The sequence below is a fragment of the Bufo gargarizans genome, chromosome 1 (genome assembly GCF_014858855.1).
Source record: "Bufo gargarizans isolate SCDJY-AF-19 chromosome 1, ASM1485885v1, whole genome shotgun sequence".
Taxonomy (NCBI): Eukaryota; Metazoa; Chordata; class Amphibia; order Anura; family Bufonidae; genus Bufo; species Bufo gargarizans.
In genome coordinates this window covers 112,975,066-112,994,358 of record NC_058080.1, presented here as the reverse complement: position 1 = coordinate 112,994,358, position 19,293 = coordinate 112,975,066, and the positions used below count along the sequence as shown (strand labels likewise).

Below are 19,293 nucleotides of genomic sequence, written 5' to 3'. Positions count from 1 at the left end.
AGGAGCACAAAATGTAGATTTATCTAAAGTAGCCCATGAATTTAATTGGGTAGATGTTTGGAGGGTGCAACACCCGGATGAAATTTGATATTCTTGTTACTCAAAAACACACCAAACTTGGTCGAGAATAGATATGACTTTTGGAAATAAAAATTTAATGTCCCTAAATAGGATCACGACAAAATATATACCCATGGCCTTGTCAGACCATAATGCAATGACAGTCGAACTGGATCTGAATAAGGACAATACTCCGCCGTTGTTTAAGTTCAACTCCCATTGGCTATTATTGATCTCTGACAAAGAGAGCATAACCGAGGAATTAAAACATTTTTTTATGGAAAATAACGGGTCTGCCAGTAGACTAGTGGTCTGGGACACTTTCAAGGCATTTTTGAGGGGAGTATTGTTCAAAAAGGTAAATCATTGGAAAAAAAGAACCAGAGAGAACGGGAAGGCATTGGAGAAAAAGCTGCAAGAGGCAGGCATGGCAAGTATGAGATATCCTACTGCACTAAATAAGAGAGCTTGGGAGGAAGAACAGGAAAAGATGAAGAGTTATCAATTAGAGAAAAGTAGGAAAGAATTGCTCTTTCAAGGTATCCAACTAGCCTCGGAGGGTGAAAAGGTCGGTAAAATATTAGCAAATATAGTGAGAAATCAAAAAGGGAAATCATGGATAGGTGCAATTAAAGATAAAACGGGTAAATTAACCACCACACCCGAAGGTATTAAAAAAGTGTTCTGGGAATACTTCATAGAGCTATATAAGTCTAGGGTACAATACTCGAAACAAGAGCTAGATTCATACCTGGATAAGATCGCCTTTAATAGGATATCTAAGCCCCAAAAAGAATATCTGGAAAAAGAAATAACGGTAGCAGAAATAAATTTAGCTCTGGGGAAGGTTAAATCTGAGAAGGCACCAGGTGGGGATGGGCTTCCCTTTGAAATATATAAAACCTTCTCCCAGGTGTTAGTACCAGAATTAAAGATAACACTGGACGAGGCCCGAAAATTAGGCGACCTACCGAACTCTATGAAAGAAGCAACTATTACGCTAATTCCAAAAAAGGTAAAAGAACAAACAGATCCCGGTTCATACAGGCCAATATCCCTGTTGAATACGGATGTTAAAATTCTGGCAAAAGTTTTAGCTGATAGGCTTTCAAGGGTTATTAAAGGGATAATAAATAAAGATCAGACAGGATTTATACCGGGCAGAACAATATACTCTAATATAAGAAGGACATTCCTTAATATCGAAGCTAATAGATTGGACACAGAGGGGAAAGCGATACTCTCACTGGATGCCCAAAAGGCATTTGATTGTATCGAATGGGACTATTTATGGGCAGTGTTAAGGAGATTTGGTATAGGGGAGGGATTTATAGGGTGGATTCAGTTAATATATCTAAATCCCAGGGCTAGAGTGGTGGTGGATGGGAGCTTGTCCCTGCCGTTTGCCCTATTTCGTGGCACAAGGCAGGGATGCCCTCTCTCCCCACTGCTATTTGCTATGGCAATTGAACCTTTGGCAAATATAATAAGAAACGATAGGGAGATTAAAGGTTTCCAATATGCGGGCGGAGAAGAAAAACTGTTAATGTATGCGGATGATATTTTACTTTTTTTGCAAAACACTGGGGATCAGTTTAATAGAGTGATAGAGATAATAGATAAGTTCGGGTTTTTTTCTGGTCTAAAGATAAATTGGGGGAAATCACATATGTTATTATTAGGAGATAGACAATTACAAGGAGACACACGGGTGCATGTTCTCAAAAAATATGAAAATTTTAAATATCTTGGCATACAAATCTCCGGAAATATAGAAGAATATGAAAAATTAAATGTCCTCCCCCTAATAAAAGAATTAAGAACTAAAATACATATATGGAAAAAACTGCCAATGTCAATCCAAGGTAGGGTAAATTTAATAAAAATGGTCCTTCTCCCAAAGATACTCTATATATTGCAAAATGCTCCAGTGAGAATACCGCAGACTACCTTTAAATTACTAGACAGACTAATGGGGGACTTCATCTGGAAAGGTGCGATCCCTCGGATAAAGAAGGAAGTCCTTCAGCTCCCAGTGCAGGAGGGAGGTTTAGCGGTCCCCAATTTGTTTCTTTACTACTTAATAATTCAATATGGGAATATACAGGGAGTGCAGAATTATTAGGCAAGTTGTATTTTTGAGGATTAATTTTATTATTGAACAACAACCATGTTCTCAATGAACCCAAAAAACTCATTAATATCAAAGCTGAATATTTTTGGAAGTAGTTTTTAGTTTGTTTTTAGTTTTAGCTATTTTAGGGGGATATCTGTGTGTGCAGGTGACTATTACTGTGCATAATTATTAGGCAACTTAACAAAAAACAAATATATACCCATTTCAATTATTTATTTTTACCAGTGAAACCAATATAACATCTCAACATTCACAAATATATATTTCTGACATTCAAAAACAAAACAAAAACAAATCAGTGACCAATATAGCCACCTTTCTTTGCAAGGACACTCAAAAGCCTGCCATCCATGGATTCTGTCAGTGTTTTGATCTGTTCACCATCAACATTGTGTGCAGCAGCAACCACAGCCTCCCAGACACTGTTCAGAGAGGTGTACTGTTTTCCCTCCTTGTAAGGCCCCATGCACACGGCCGTTGTTCACAGCCGTGTGCGGGCCGTGGAACCGCGGCCTGGATCCCTCCTGAGAGCAGGAGCGCATGGCGTCACTGGTTGCTATGACGCCGTGCGCTCCCTGCTGCCGGCACAGTACAGTAATACACTGGTATAGATCATACCAGTGTATTACTGTACTGTGCCGGCAGCAGGGAGCGCACGGCGTCATAGCAACCAGTGACGCCGTGCGCTCCTGCTCTCAGGAGGGATCCAGGCCGCGGTTCCACGGCCCGCACACGGCCGTGAACAACGGCCGTGTGCATGGGGCCTAAATCTCACATTTGATGATGGACCACAGGTTCTCAATGGGGTTCAGATCAGGTGAACAAGGAGGCCATGTCATTAGATTTTCTTCTTTTATACCCTTTCTTGCCAGCCACGTTGTGGAGTACTTGGACGCGTGTGATGGAGCATTGTCCTGCATGAAAATCATGTTTTTCTTACCTTGCAGACTTCTTCCTGTACCACTGCTTGAAGAAGGTGTCTTCCAGAAACTGGCAGTAGGACTGGGAGTTGAGCTTGACTCCATCCTCAACCCAAAAAGGCCCCACAAGCTCATCTTTGATAATACCAGCCCAAACCAGTACTCCACCTCCACCTTGCTGGCGTCTGAGTCGGACTGGAGCTCTCTGCCCTTTACCAATCCAGCCATCTGGCCCATCAAGACTCACTCTCATTTCATCAGTCCATAAAACCTTAGAAAAATTAGTCTTGAGATATTTCTTGGCCCAGTATTGACTTTTTAGCTTGTGTGTCTTGTTCAGTGGTGGTCGTCTTTCAGCCTTTCTTACCTTGGCCATGTCTCTGAGTATTGCACACCTTGTGCTTTTGGGCACTCCAGTGATGTTGCAGCTCTGAAATATGGCCAAACTGGTGGCAAGTGGCATCTTGGCAGCTGCACGCTTGACTTTTCTCAGTTCATGGGCAGTTATTTTGCGCCTTGGTTTTTCCACACGCTTCTTGCGACCCTGTTGACTATTTTGAATGAAACGCTTGATTGTTCGATGATCACGCTTCAGAAGCTTTGCAATTTTAAGAGTGCTGCATCCCTCTGCAAGATATCTCACTATTTTTGACTTTTCTGAGCCTGTCAAGTCCTTCTTTTGACCCATTTTGCCAAAGGAAAGGAAGTTGCCTAATAATTATGCACACCTGATATAGGGTGTTGATGTCATTAGACCACACCCCTTCTCATTACAGAGATGCACATCACCTAATATGCTTAATTGGTAGTAGGCTTTCGAGCCTATACAGCTTGGAGTAAGACAACATGCATAAAGAGGATGATGTGGTCAAAATACTCATTTGCCTAATAATTCTGCACGTAGTGTAAAGGGTAGCTTAGATAGTCAAGCGGGTAGGCAAGAATTAAATAGATGGGGTTGGAAAGAGGGAGGTAATCACTTAGAGGTGTTGGAGTCAGGTTTTTTGGGGAAAAAAAATTCAGATAATAGAATATTAAACTTAATAGAACACGTATGGGGGGAAATTAAGAAGATATTGGAGATTAAAGGGTTTTTGAAATACACACCGATATGGAAAAATCTTATTATAAAAGAATTAGAAACAATAAGGGACTATATAGATTGGGAAAAAAAAGGAATGAAATATCTAGACCAGATCTTCGAGGAAGATAAGCTGAAATACTTCAACACAATGGTGTTGGAATTTGGGATCTCCCATATTGATACGTATAAATATCTTCAACTTAGGAATGTACTGCGGACAGTGGTACAGGAGGATAGGTATAGAAGGGAAAAATCAGACAGGTTGGATAAGTTCACTATAGTAGGGGAAGGAGCAGGAACAACAGCAAGGAGATATAGGCTTTTGATGGAAGGAAAGAGAAAAAAAATCACAATGCTTGCTGTAGGAAAATGGGAGAAGGATCTAGGCTCCCTTACAGAAGAAAATTGGAAAGATGCCCTTAGAAATTACGCTACAATCTCGGATAGGGGCTCACATAAGATCTCACAATTCTTTATAGTGCACAGATTACATCGATCTCCATGGATGTTGAAAAGAATGGGAGTGAAAGCAACTGATAAGTGTCCAAAATGTGGGGAGGAGAGAGCAGACTTAATACACTGTTTCTGGAGATGTCCCAAGCTCCATAGATATTGGACAGAAATAATGGAAACCGTATTTTTGCTCCTGAAAGTTCGGCTGCCCAATGATCCAATAATCTGTATTCTAGGGGCAACTGAACATTTGAAGCTAAACAAAAAAACACGACTGGTTTTGAATAAAGTATTATTCCAGGCCAGATTGCTCATACTCAGGCAATGGATAAAAGTAGATTTACCGACAGTGGGACAGTGGAGAAAAATGATAGACAATTTAATTAAAGAAGAACGAGTGATGGAGAATCACATAAAAAGGTCGCTAAATCTCGACCAAGTCTGGAAAAATTGGTTACTTTAGTGTCGGAGGAGGTTTTTTTTTTTTTTCCTCACGTCCCCACGTTGAGGGAGGGGGGGGGGGGGAGGAGGGGGGGAAACGGGAGAAGGAAGGGAAAGGAAAAGGAACTGTAGTCATTAATTGTGAATGGTTGATCTTTGCTTATCTGATTTTTATGGATCTGTTCCTTGTGTGAAATTCAAATAAAGACTAATTTATAAAAAAAAAAAAAAAAAAATTAGTTTGAAGAATCAGGCCAGAAATAAATTAAGTCTCTTTTTACTTAGTGGAAAATATAAGTAAGTACAAAGTGCAACTCCTGGCAACAGTTGAGGAGCTATGGTGGCAAATTGGATGGCTATAGATTGACAATAGCAGGCACTTGTAGAGGTAGTCAGGTCCATAAATATTGGGACATCGACACAATTCTAACATTTTTGGCTCTATACACCACCACAATGGATTTGAAATGAAACAAGATGTGCCTCAACTGACGACTGTCAGCTTTAATTTGAGGGTATTTACAGGTGAAACTCCAAAAATTAGAATATTGTGCAAAAGTCCATTTATTTCAGTAATGCAAATGAAAAGGAATTGCATTAATGCAGCTTAACCCCTTAAGGACTCAGCCCTATTTCACCTTAAGGACTTGGCCATTTTTTGCAAATCTGACCAGTGTCACTTTAAGTGCTGATAACTTTAAAACGCTTTGACTTACCCAGGTCGGTCTGAGATTGTTTTTTCGTCACATATTGTACTTCATGACACTGCTAAAATTGGGTCAAAAAGGTGAATTTTTTGGCATAAAAAAATACCATATTTACCAAAAATTTTGAAAAATTTCCAAATTTCAAAGTTTCAATTTCTCTACTTCTGTTATTACATAGTAATACCCCCAAAAATTGTGATGACTTTACATTCCCCATATGTCTACTTCATTTTTGTAGCATTTTGGGAATGATATTTTATTTTTTGGGGATGTTACAAGGCTTAGAAGTTTAGAAGCAAATCTTGAAATTTTTCTGAAATTTCCAAAAACCCAATTTTTAGGGACCACTACAGCTCTGAAGTCACTTTGCGAGGCATATATAATAGAAACCGCCCAAAAATGACCCCATTCTATAAACTACACCCCTCAAGGTATTCAAAACTGATTTGACAAACTTTGTTAACCCTTTAGATGTTGCACAAGAGTTATTGGCAAATGGGGATGAAATTTGAGAATTTCATTTTTTTGCCTAATTTTCCATTTTAACCCATTTTTTCCACTAACAAAGCAAGGGTTAACAGCCAAACAAGACTGTATCTTTATTGCCCTGACTCTGCCGTTTACAGAAACACCCCATATGTGGCCGTAAACTACTGTACGGCCACACAGCGGGGCGTAGAGTGAAAGGTGCGCCGTATGGTTTTTGGAAGTCAGATTTTGCTGGACTGGTTTTTTGACACCATGTCCCATTTGAAGCCCCCCTGATGCACCCCTAGAGTAGAAACTCCATAAAAGTGACCCCATCTAAGAAACTACACCCCTCAAGGTATTCAAAACTGATTTTTACAAACTTTGTTAACCCTTTAGGTGTTGCACAAGATTTAATGGAAAATAGAGATACAATTTCAAAATTTCACTTTTTTGGAAGATTTTCCATTTTAATTTTTTTTTTCCAATTACAAAGCAAGGGTTAACAGCCAAACAAAACTCATTATTTATGGCGCTGATTCTGTAGCTTACAGAAACACCCCATATGTGTTCGTAAACCGCTGTACGGGCACACGGCAGGGCACAGAAGGAAAGGAATGCCATACGGTTTTTGGAAGGCAGATTTTGCTGGACTGTTTTTTTTTGACACCATGTCCCATTTGAAGCCCCCCTGATGCACCCCCAGAGTATAAACTCCAAAAAAGTGACCCCATTTTAGAAACTAGGGGATAGGGTGGCAGTTTTGTTGGTACTAGTTTAGGGTACATATGGTTTTTGGTTGCTCTATATTACACTTTTGTTGTGTGGCAAGGTAACAAGAAATAGATTTTTTGGCACGTTTTTTTTTTTGTTATTTACAACATTCATCTGACAGGTTAGATCATGTGGTAATTTTATAGAGCAGGTTGTCACGGACGCGGCGATACCTAATATGTATACAATTTTTTTTATTTATGTAAGTTTTACACAATGATTTCATTTTTAAAACAAAAAAAATGTTTTAGTGTCTCCATAGTCTAAGAACCATAGTTTTTTCAGTTTTTGGGCGATTATTTTAAGTAGGGTCTCATTTTTTGGCGGGATGAGATGACTGTTTGATTGGCCCTATTTTGGGGTGCACATGACTTTTTAATCGCTTGCTATTACACTTTATTGTGACGTAAGATGACAAAATAGCTTTTTTTACACAGTTTTTATTTTTATTTTTTTACGGTGGTCATCTGAGGGGTTAGGTCATGTCATATTTTTATAGAGCCGGTCGATACGGACGCGGCGATACCTAATATGTATACTTTGTTTTATTTATTTAAGTTTTACACAATGATTTTATTTTTGAAACAAAAAAAATCATGTTTTAGTGTTTCCATAGTTTAAGAGCCATTGTTTTTTCAGTTTTTTGGCAATTATTTTGGGTAGGGTATGATTTTTGCGGGATGAGATGACGGTTTGATTGGTACTATTTTGGCGTACATGCGACTTTTTTGATCACTTTTATTACCTTTTTTGGGAAGTAAGGTGGGCAAAATTTCAATTTCCTAATAGTTTTTTTTTTTTTATGGCGTTCACCGTGCGGGGAAAGTAACATTACCGTTTTATAGATCAGGTCATTACGGACGCGGCGATACCAAACATGTGTAGGGAATTTTATTTTTTTCATTTTTATTCAGTGATAAATGTGTTTTTTTGATTTTTACTTTTTTTTTTTCACTTTTTTTCACTTTTTTTTGACCCAGACCCACTTGGTTCTTGAAGATCCAGTGGGTCTGATGTTTGTATAATACAGTACAATATATATTGTACAGTACTGTATTTTACTTACACTTTGTCTGAACAGATCTCTGCCTTCAGCACAGATCTGTTCAGCACCATGGACAGCAGGATGCCTGAGAAGGCGTCCTGTTGCCATGGGAACCTTCCCCGTCTGCTCAGTAGTGGTCAGAACTGCGCAGACGGGGAAGGGTAAGGACGGGGCTCTGGGGGGGCTGTCTGGGAGCTCCCTCCCTCTCCATTCGGGGGGCTGCAAAGGCACAGCAGCCCCCCAATGGGAGAGGGAGGGAGCTACTTCTTACTGTTAACTTTTTTCATACAGCGGTCCGTACGGACCGCTGTATGGAAAGGGTTAAACGGCTGACATCGCATCACCGACGTCAGCCGTTTATACCAGGGTGCCAGCAATGTGCTGGCACCCTGGTATACCCACTCTACACCAACGAATTTTCAAGGGGAGGCAGGCGGTGCGGCAGGCGGGATCGCACCGCCCCCACAACTACCCCCCCCTGCACCACCCGCCGGCAAAAAATCATGCAGGGATGCAGGGGGGATGTAAAATCTATATTTGAGGTACACTAAAGTTTCTGATCCCCGCGGTCAGGGACCGCGGGGATCAGAAACTGCAAAAAGCGCAGCAAACCGCAGGTCTGGATTGACCTGCGGTTTGCGGCGATCGCCGATAGGGGGGGGGGGGGGGTCACATGACCCCCCCTGGCGTTCACAGGATGCCGGCTGAATGATTTCAGCCGGCATCCCGTTTCCATTAACCCCCGCGGCGCCGGAATCTGCATTTAAAGTTAGGACGTACCGGTACGCCCTGAGTCCTTAAGGACTCGGGAAATAGGGCGTACCGATACGCCCTGCGTCCTTAAGGGGTTAAAATTTGAATTTTGTTAAAAGGTTCACTATTCTAGTCAGCTAATTAATCCATACCCCCTGAGCAAAGGGTACCTCAAAATTGTGACTTTGGGGTTTCATAAACTGTAAGCCATAATCATCCAAGTTATAACAAATAAAGGCTTGACATATCTCGCTTTGCATGTAATGAGTCTATCACCTATGTTAGTTTCACCTTTTAAGTTGCATTACTGAAATAAATGAACTTTGCGCGATATTCTAATTTTTCGAGTTATACCTTGTACATCCAAATCAGGTGAACGGTGTAGGAATTACAACAGTTTGCATATGTGCCTCCCACTTGTTAAGGGACCAAAAGTAATGGGACAGAATAATCATCAAACTTTGACTTTTTGATACTTGGTTGCAAATCCTTTGCAATTAATTACAGCCTGAAGTCTGGAATGCATAGACATCAGACGCTGGGTTTCATCCCTGGTGATGCTCTGCCAGGCCTCTACTGCAACTGTCTTCAGTTCCTGCTTGCTCTTGGGGCATTTACCTTGTCTTCAGCAAGTGAAATGCATGCTCAAATCGGATTCGGTTCAGGTGATTGACTTGGCCATTGCATAACATTCCACTTCTTTCCCTTAAAAAACTCTTTGGTTGCTTTTGTAGTATGCTTTGGGTCATTGTCCATCTGCACTGTGAAGCGCCGTCCAACGAGTTCTGAAGCATTTGGCTGAATATGAGCAGATAATATTGCCTGAAACACTTCAGAATTCATCCTGCTGCTTTTGTCAGCAGTCACATCATCAATAAATACAAGAGAACCAGTTCCATTGGCAGCCATACATGCCAACGCCATGACACTACCACCACCATGCTTCACTGATGAGGTGGAATGCTTAGGATCATGAGCAGTTCCTTTCCAGCAGCTTGGTCTCATCTGTCCATAGGATGTTGTTCCAGAACTGTGAAGGCTTTTTTTTACATGTCGTTTGGCAAACTCTAATCTGGCCTTCCTGTTTTTGAGGCTCACCAATGATTTAAATCTTGTGGTGAACCCTCTGTATTCACTCTGGTGAAGTCTTCTCTTGATTGTTGACTTTGACACACATACACCTACCTCCTGGAGAGTGTTCTTGATCTGGCCAACTGTTGTGAAGGGTATTTTCTTCACCAGGGAAAGAACTCTTCGGTCATCCACCACAGTTGTTTTCCGTGATCTTCCGGGTCTTTTGGTGTTGCTGAGCTCACCGATGCGTTCCTTCTTTTTAAGGATGTTCCAAACAGTTGTTTAGGCCACGCCTAATGTTTTGGCTATCTCTCTAATGGGTTTGTTGTGTTTTTTCTGCCTAATGATGGCTTGCTTCACTGATAGTGACAGCTCTTTGGATCTCATCTTGAGAGTTGATAGCAACAGATTCCAAATGCAAATAGCACACTTAAAATGAACTCTGGACCTTTTATCTGCTCGTTGTAATTGGGATAATGAGGGAATAATACACACCTGGCCATGGAACAGCTGAGAAGCCAATTGCCCCATTACTTTTGGTTCCTTAACAAGTGGGAGACACATATGCAAACTGTTGTAATTCCTACACCGTTCACCTGATTTGGATGCAAATACCCTCAAATTAATGCTGATATCTGCAGTTAAAGCACACCTTATTCATTTCACTTCAAATCCATTGTGATGGTGTATAGAGCCAAAAATGTTACAATTGTGTCGATGTCCCAATATTTATGGACCTGACTGTAGGTGTCCACTGTAAGATTCAAACTTGAGGCCCAGTCATGGGTGTCTGAGCCGTAGTCCCTCACCCTGCAACAGTGTCTGTAAAGCTGTATTTCGCTGATCATTCTCCTGTTTTGCTGTACAGATGCTTTCTTGAAGCTGTATTTTCAAGTTTTTTAAATCTGTCTGTAGTGTCGGTCTCACAGAAGATGAATATCTGGTTCCTAGGAGTAGGAGCTCTGGCATGTCCTCTCCTAACCGAACCGGACCTTCTCCTCCTGGCAGAAATCAGGGCCAGTCCACTCCTACCAAGCGGTAGGAACAGGGTGGTTAGCCCTATTCCTGCAAACCAATGCCAACCATACAATGCATAATATGATGCTAGCACTGGCGTAGCTATAGGGGGTCGCAGCGGTTGCAGTTGTGACAAGCCCCTAAGCCAATGGGGGCCCTCTGGCACTATATTTTACATTTTATAAGACAAACTGCATCTTATAAAGAGAATCCTAGTGAGCGCTTCCATTATGGAAGCGCTCACTAGTATTCAGGAGGCAGGGAGAAGCGCTGTGAGCGCCATACTTACCCCCTCCTCCTGCTTGCTCTTCTCAGGTCCCACGCTGCTTTGTCCTGGCTGCTTGCAGTGTCAGGATGTACAGAGCACACTCTGACCCGAAGCTGCAGGCAGTCAGGTGACTACAGCGCGGGCCCTGAGAAGAGAGCCAGGACAGAGAGAGTGGCGGCAGGAGAGGCAAGTTATTTTATTATTTTAGTCTGATCTGAGGTCTGATATGGGGGGTCTGAAGGGTCTAATGGGGGGGTACTGGAAGTCTGATATAGGGTTCTGAAGGGGGGGGGGGGGGGCTGGAGGTCTGATATGGGGGCCTAAAGCGTCTCATTGGGGGCCTAGAAGTCCAATCCAATCTTGTCTGAAAGGAGAAGATGAGGAAAGAGAATATCCACATCAGAGGACACATCACCGGATGTAAGAGGTACATATGTGGCGCTGTATGACCCTGTATGTTCTGTAGTGCTGTATGTAATGTTTTCCAAGTATGTCTTTAAAGGGGTTCTCCTTTTTTTATACGAGCTCTGCCTTCTCTGATCTGTTTACCTGCTCATCACTGCAAATGCTGCAGCGAGCAGGTAAACAGAGCAGAGAAAGCAGCTCTCATATGAGTGCTGCCCTCTCTTCAAACAGCCGATTGGCCGGCTAGGTCATCAGTAGTAAAAAAAAGGACAACCCATTTAATAGGACTGGAGGGAATGGGTTAGGTTGAGAATTTGGCATGGGGGGTGGGGGGACATATACATTTTTGCCTCAGACAGCAGAAAGGCTTGGTGCACCCCTGCCCCTTGCCATAAAGCACTGAGGGAAGGTGGGGGGCAAGCTGAACTCTTGCACCAGGGCCTATGAGCCTTTAGCTACGCCCCTGGATGCTACATAACTATGGACAACAGATCCCCCCAGGTCTGGGGTACTGCATTTGGACAGAAGTGAATAATTTGGAATATACTCCAGTATTGCCCAGCTTCTGCAGAGAATGCTACATGGAGAAAGTTCTTGGTACATGCATAGGCCTGCGCTGTCTCCCAGTAAGATGCATGGGCCATGAATCTTCACAGCTCATTAAATGCACTTGCTTATTTATACCATTTCACCAGATCCTTTCAGTCTTTTAGGAACTGAAAAGAAAAAAATGCACGTGTATATCTGCAAAGGTCATGGAGAGAAACATATGGGAAAGGCTCAGCCGACGTGAATTAGGGCAGAACAAGGCAGCAGCCATGACGATTTATCCACCCAAATAGGTCACCTTGTTAATATTCCCCAGATTTATAAGATTCCGTGCCGCAGAAATGCAGATATTTTCTCGCACAGGATAACAAGATCTCTAAGCTCTCCCTATGGCCATGACATCTATGTATTAAGAGAACCCTAATAAGCACCATAATCAAAATTTATAACCATGTCTGCCCTTATTCTGGTATTTTGCTTTCTCCTCTCATTTTTCAAAAAAAATGTCGCTACTTTGCTATATTGATAACCCCTGTACTGTCCCTTCCGAGAGCAATTTCACAGTGAAATTACCCTTTCCAGCTAGCACCATTACGATGCTGGAATATTTGTTTTAATAATTTAATGTAATGAAATCTCTTACAAATCGCTTCTTGCAGTGCAAAATGTTCCCTAAATACCCAGGCGGGAGACAACAGCATTGACGGAGAACTCCAAAGGCTCAATGTCTTTGTGCAATTTAAAAGTCTAAACAGCAGGCAGGGCCCGCGGAGACGAAGGCGAAAAGCCTTGGACCTCGGCTAAGAACAGGACATTATGGGAAAGGAGCTGCAGGTCTTACTGATGGACTGGAGCCAGGTAATTACAAAGCCACTGTTGGCATATGCTCTGGTCTACATTATGGTCGATTACTTCCTTTCAAGGCTGAGCACAAACCTGGAATTAAAGATGAAGTCGACATCGCTTTAAATACTATTTAAAAAGTAAAACGACTGCCGAGCAGAGCGTTGTGGAGGACGGAGGCTTTCAGAGAGAAAAGGCAGTGAAAATCAAATTACCGCCGCACATTAAAAAGGTATTCCGCTGACATAACCTTAAATAAAAATGAATGGAAAAATGAAAACTCCTGTACTCCACTAGATTGCTCCAAGTGTTGTATTTTATTTAACAAGCAAATATTCCAGTTCAAATGAAATGTACAGGACGTTTTCGGCATTTAGCCTTCTTCAGAACACTGGAATCATTTACAGACCTGCAATTATTAGAAGATGTAACGTGATATACACACAATAATATAATAGAAAATGTTCTAGTCAAAGCATCAAATCACAAAGTGAGTAATCCCGAGAGACCATGAACAATAATAATCTTTATACAGCAATCTGCTTAATGGGGGAGGGATGTCTTCTGCTGGATCCAGGGGGTTAGCGGGATACAATCCATATACATGGGTATGTAGCCGTACATACAGGAAAATAATTGGCATATTCACAGTGTGGGAAAGAGATTCAAACCACAGCAGTATATCAGAGCAATGAGGCAACAATATTAGGTGGGGTATGGTCAGTGGCAACACATTGTGGTAGTATAGCGCAGCAATAGGTGACCGGTAGCTGCATAGCGGGGGTATAGTCTGTAGTAGTCATATGCTTACCTGGATGAGCCGCACTGTGTAGAGAATTGAAAGTAGGGTAAAGTACCCACAGCCAGTAGCAGATAGGTAGAGGAACCAAAATGGTCCTGGTGTGTTGGGCTCTGCGGCCCTGGTCGGTGCTGGGTTTAAACTGAGCAGCAGCCCTATAGGAATGGCGCCATGAACCATGAGGGGCGTGTGGCGTTTTATATCCTGCCACATTGGTGCCTGGGAAGGAAAGGAGGGAGGTTCAGGGGAGGAGAAAGGAAAGAGGAAATGCCAGAACGACGGCTGCTCCATCAGGTAGGCTCTGGGCATGCGCGGGTGGCTGGCGCCCGGAGAGGAAAGGAAGACCGGGTAGGAGAATTCCTAAGATGGCGGTCACTGCTTCAGAGTGGCAATGTGCATGCACCATGTGTTAGTTGAAAGCCCGTAGTATAACAGGAGTATATGGTGCGTGCGGCCAATGCGAGAAAGAGAGTGTGGGCGGAGATAGTAGAAGTAAGGAACAGAAGGATATGTGTGTAGTAGCGAAAAAAGAGAATAAGGCCTCTTTCACACTTGCGTTGTCTGGATCCGGCGTGTACTCCACTTGCCGGAATTACACGCCGGATCCGGAAAAACGCAAGTGTACTGAAAGCATTTGAAGACAGATCCGTCTTCAAAACGCTTTCAGTGTTACTATGGCATCCAGGACGCTATTAAAGTCCTGGTTGCCATAGTAGTAGTGGGGAGCGGGGGAGCAGTATACTTACAGTCCGCGCGGCTCCCGGGGCGCTCTAGAATGACGTCAGAGCGCCCCATGCGCATGGATGACGTGCCATGCGATCACGTGATCCATGCGCTTGGGGCGCCCTGACGTCACTCTGGAGCGCCCCGGGAGCCGCACGGATGGTAAGTATGCTGCTCCCCCGCTCCCTACTACACTTTAGCGTCCCGGCAGCCATGCAGAAAAAGCTAAACGTCGGATCGGGCGATGCGTCGAAACAACGTTTAGCTTAAGGCCGAATCCGGATCAATGCCTTTCAATGGGCATTCATTCCGGATCCGGCCTTGCGGCAAGTCTTCAGGATTTTTGGCCGGAGCAAAAAGCGCAGCATGCTGCGGTATTTTCTCCGGCCAAAAAACGTTCCGTTCCGGAACTAAAGACATCCTGAACAGATTTCACTCCATTCAGAATGCATTAGGATAAAACTGATCAGGATTCTTCCGGCATAGAGCCCCGACGACAGAACTCTATGCCGGAAGAAAAGAACGCAAGTGTAAAAGAGCCCTAAGGTGAGCAGAGAGGTAGAGAGAAGATGAGGTTGGAGGTGAAGAAAATAGGGGAGGTGAAAGCAGTAGGTGCAGATGGAGATGAGAATGTGACAGAAAAAGTAAGGCCTCATGCACACGACCATTCCGTTTTTTGCGGTCCGCAAAACACGGAAGCCGCCCGTCTGCCTTCCGACATTTGCGGAACGGAACAGGCAGCCCATTGTAGAAATGCCTATTCTTGTCCGCAAAACGGACAAGAATAGGACATGTTATTTTTATTTTTTTTGCGGGGCCACGGAACAGAGCAACGGATGCGGACAGCACACGGAGTGCTGTCCGCATCTGTTGAGGACCCAACCATTGGGTCCACACCAGAGCCGTAAAAACTGCGGCTCGGATGCGGACTAGAACAACGGTCGTGTGCGTGAGTTATGCAATGGTACAGGAAAACGAAAGTCATGTACATCAACAGAATCACAATATTGAATATGAAGATGTATTCATATGAAGCTCCCCAGTTCGTATTCACGGTTGAGACCTTTGGGTTCCAGTGTTTGTAGTCTATGAATCCAAAAGGCCTCCCTGTTCTTGAGTATTCGAGAGATGTCACCGCCCCTTCTGGGGGCTTCTATCTGTTCGACTTCGACTACTTGAAAATGTAGCTGGGCAATACTGTGTCGTTTGGAAATGAAATGTGATGGAATGGGCAAAAGAGTAATTCTGACAGCGGATGGTAGATTTATGCTGACAGATTCTGTCCCTGATGTTTTGCGTAGTGTCTCCTACGTACGCCAGGCCACAGGGGCATTTGATTACATGGATGACATTGGAGGTGTCACATGTAAAAGCCACGTATGGGATAACCCTTACCAGTGTGAGGGTGATAGATCTGGTTTCCTCTCGTGACGTGGAAGCATTGCATGCAATGTAAGCAAGGGAATGTGCCTCTACGTTGTGTCCTGAGGAATGTCTGCCTGGGTATTTTAGTGGTAGAGCCCTCATCAACTCGTACACGGGTGTCCCTGAGATTTTTAGGACGCCTATTGCAGGGTACAAGTGGAGAGACAAACTCCTCTATGTGAGGATAGGCCTGACGTAGGAGATGCCAGTGTCTGCGTAGGATATTTTGTACTTTGGTTGCAAAAGGGGTGTAGGTGTGTACGAAAGGGATCCTGCGATCTTGGCGTTTTTCCGTGTTATGACTTTCGGTCAGACAATCTCTGATCCGGACAACGCAAGTGTGAAAGAGGCCTTACTCACTTTGTGATTTGATGTTTTGGCGAGAACATTTTCTATTGTATTATTGTGTGTATATCACGTTACATTATGCTTTGTACTATCTTCTAATAATTGCAGGTCTGTAAATGATTCCAGTGTTCTGAAGAAGGCTAAATACCGAGAACGTCCTGTACATTTCATTTGAACTGGAAATTCGCTTGTTAAATAAAACACAACACTTGGAGCAATCTAGTGGAGTACAGGAGTTTTCATTTTTCCATTGAAACTCGGGCTGGGAACTATTGTGGAAAGATTATTGCTCGCCGTATGGTCGCCATCTATCCTTTGGAGATGCCCAGAAACTTTCGCACGATGGTCTGGTCGTCCTGACCTGTAGCTGATTTTCGCCCGGCCTGGTATTACTGCAGGATACCAGTGTCATGGCGCCGGCTGAGGCGGGAGGGATGGGGACCATCGAACAAAGGTTTCTTCATCCGCGAGGATAAGCGCGGCAATGAAAAGGGCGCGAATAAGTGTGCAAACGCGCAAACATAAGTTCGCGCGATCATTCACATGTTCGCCAGCCAATCACTTCATACCATAACTTGTCTCCCCATTGGTCATGATTGTAAGACCGCCTTCCAGCCAATCACCCGTCTCCCCATTGGTCATGATTGTAAGACCGCCTTCCAGCCAATCACCCGTCTCCCCATTGGTCAGGATTGTAAGACCGCCTTCCAGCCAATCACCCGTCTCCCCATTGGTCATGATTGTAAGACCGCCTTCCAGCCAATCACCCGTCTCCCCATTGGTCAGGATTGTAAGACCGCCTTCCAGCCAATCACCCGTCTCCCCATAGGTCAGGATTGTAAGACCGCCTTCCAGCCAATCACCCGTCTCCCCATTGGTCAGGATTGTAAGACCGCCTTCCAGCCAATCACCCGTCTCCCCATTGGTCAGGATTGTAAGACCGCCTTCCAGCCAATCACCCGTCTCCCCATTGGTCAGGATTGTAAGACCGCCTTCCAGCCAATCACCCGTCTCCCCATTGGCCAGGATTGTAAGACCGCCTTCCAGCCAATCACCCGTCTCCCCATTGGTCAGGATTGTAAGACTGCCTTCCAGCCAATCATCCGTCTCCCTATAGGTCATGATTGTAAGACCGCCTTCCAGCCAATCACCTGTCTCCCTATTGGTCATGATTTTAAGACCGCCTCCCATCTTCTGGTATAAATAAACCTCGCCTAGCTGTTGGAAGCAGGCACATTATTGGATCCTACTTGAGAACGTCTCTGTGACGTTATTTTGGAGGAATTACGCACACATCACCAAGGATTTTCCGATTGTACTTCTGGCGGTCGTTTTCGGTTGTGAGAACGAGACAAAGGAGCAAACGGCGATATCAGAACCGTCTCCTGATACCTACGTATCTACCCATGTGGAGGGTCACCCAACCTGTTACCAGTTAAATAAAAATGAGGTTGTAAATGCCGCAAACCCGTTTGCATTGTCGCCGAAATCCACTACGTTTACGGACGTCCTGCAGATTTACAATCCGCACTGGACATCAAGTTATGTTCACATTTTGTTGCGGAAATTTTCAGCTGTGTGAGGACGAGATTTGAAGGGGTCCACTTCAGCCTAAAGCACTGATCATGTAGAGAAAGTTAGTACAAGGCTCTTACTAATGTATTGTGATTGTCCATATTGCCTCCTTTGCTGCCTGGATTCATCTGTCTATTGCATTATACACTGCTGGTATCCATGGCTACGACCACCCTGCAATCCATCAGTGGTGGTCGTGCTTGCACACTATAGGAAAAAGCGCCAGCCTTTATGTTGGCCGAGACAGTGGGAACACACATTGGCCGGTGCTTTTTCCTATAGTGTGCAAGCACGGCCACCGCTGATGGATTGCAGGGTGGTCGTACATAGGGATGAGCGAATCGACTTCGAATTAAACATCTGAAGTCGATAAACATTAAAACTTCGTTCTTGGAACCGAACCAGAGTTCGGGAAATGTTTTTTTTACAGTACAAATTAATTTATGAAGTTATTACCTGAAGTCTCGGAGCCAATCCATTCCAATACTGTACAGAGCTCCTGTTCCATACAATATTAGAACAACGTTTTATGCAAATCCACATCAGATGTTTCATCCAAAGTCGATTCGCTCATCCCTAGTCGTAACCATGGAAACGAGCCGTGTATAATAGGATGGAAAAATGAATCCAGCCAGCAAAGGAAGCAATATGGAGAATCACAATACATTAGTAACTGCCTTGTATTAACGTCCTCTCCGCGATAGATGCCACGTACTGAGGTGACGCAACCCTTTAAGTTCTGGCTACTATAAAAAATAAAGAAGAAAGAAAAAAGTCTGAAAACATTTGACCAAAATGCTGTTTGTACCAAATGCTATGACTGTTTTATGCCAAAAACCTCGCCTTTGCAGATGAGCCCAGCTGACTACCACTGGCATACAGGACCTGTGCCACACTCCTGATATGGGGCAGGGCACTGGGCGATGCCAGGCTGCACGTCATCTGCCCCACAAACCAGGCGCGCTATATACATATGGAGACACGTAGCCGCGTGATTACCGCACTCCCCCGCACCGCCACCACGCGCTGTCCCTGCGGCACTCGGGCCCGGATCTTCTCCCCGTTCAGCGTGCAGCCAGGACCCTCCACCATGACGGCCAGCCGCCTGTCACCTCCACACACAGCATTCAAACTGTGGCGGCAGCTGGACTCCACTCAAACCCCGCCCCAAACTCTTCTGATTGGTGAAGAGCTAGGAAATGGAAATGTATACAAACTTTCTATTGGTGTATTTCTGCAGAAGTCGTAGGCGACTGGTCAGGGCAGCTGTCCATCACTTCGGCAAAGCCTGCAGAAAGTACTGAAGAGCGCATGTGCAGTGAAATGTGTTTCATAAGGCGTTCTCCCCATGGTGTCCAGCAGAGGGCGCAGGTTAGTGAATACACTGAGAAGAAATCAATCCTATTGCTGAGCTTGAACATTTGG

General features: G+C 43.9%; 1 protein-coding gene across 3 annotated transcripts in view; it reads right to left on the bottom strand.

The window, feature by feature from the left end:
• Positions 1-18,997, bottom strand: part of NEIL3 (nei like DNA glycosylase 3) — a 70,638-nt gene extending 51,641 nt beyond the window's left edge. Inside the window, exon 1 of one of the 3 annotated variants that reach the window (XM_044288012.1) lies at positions 18,868-18,997. Coding sequence is in view for 1 of the 3 variants with exons in the window: in XM_044287932.1 (XP_044143867.1) it covers positions 18,868-18,960 (93 nt within the window). In the remaining 2 variants the exon portion in view is untranslated. The remainder of the gene's footprint in view (positions 1-18,867) is intronic. The other 2 variants (XM_044287932.1, XM_044288086.1) reach the window with 2 other exon arrangements.
• Positions 18,998-19,293: the final 296 nt, after the last annotated feature.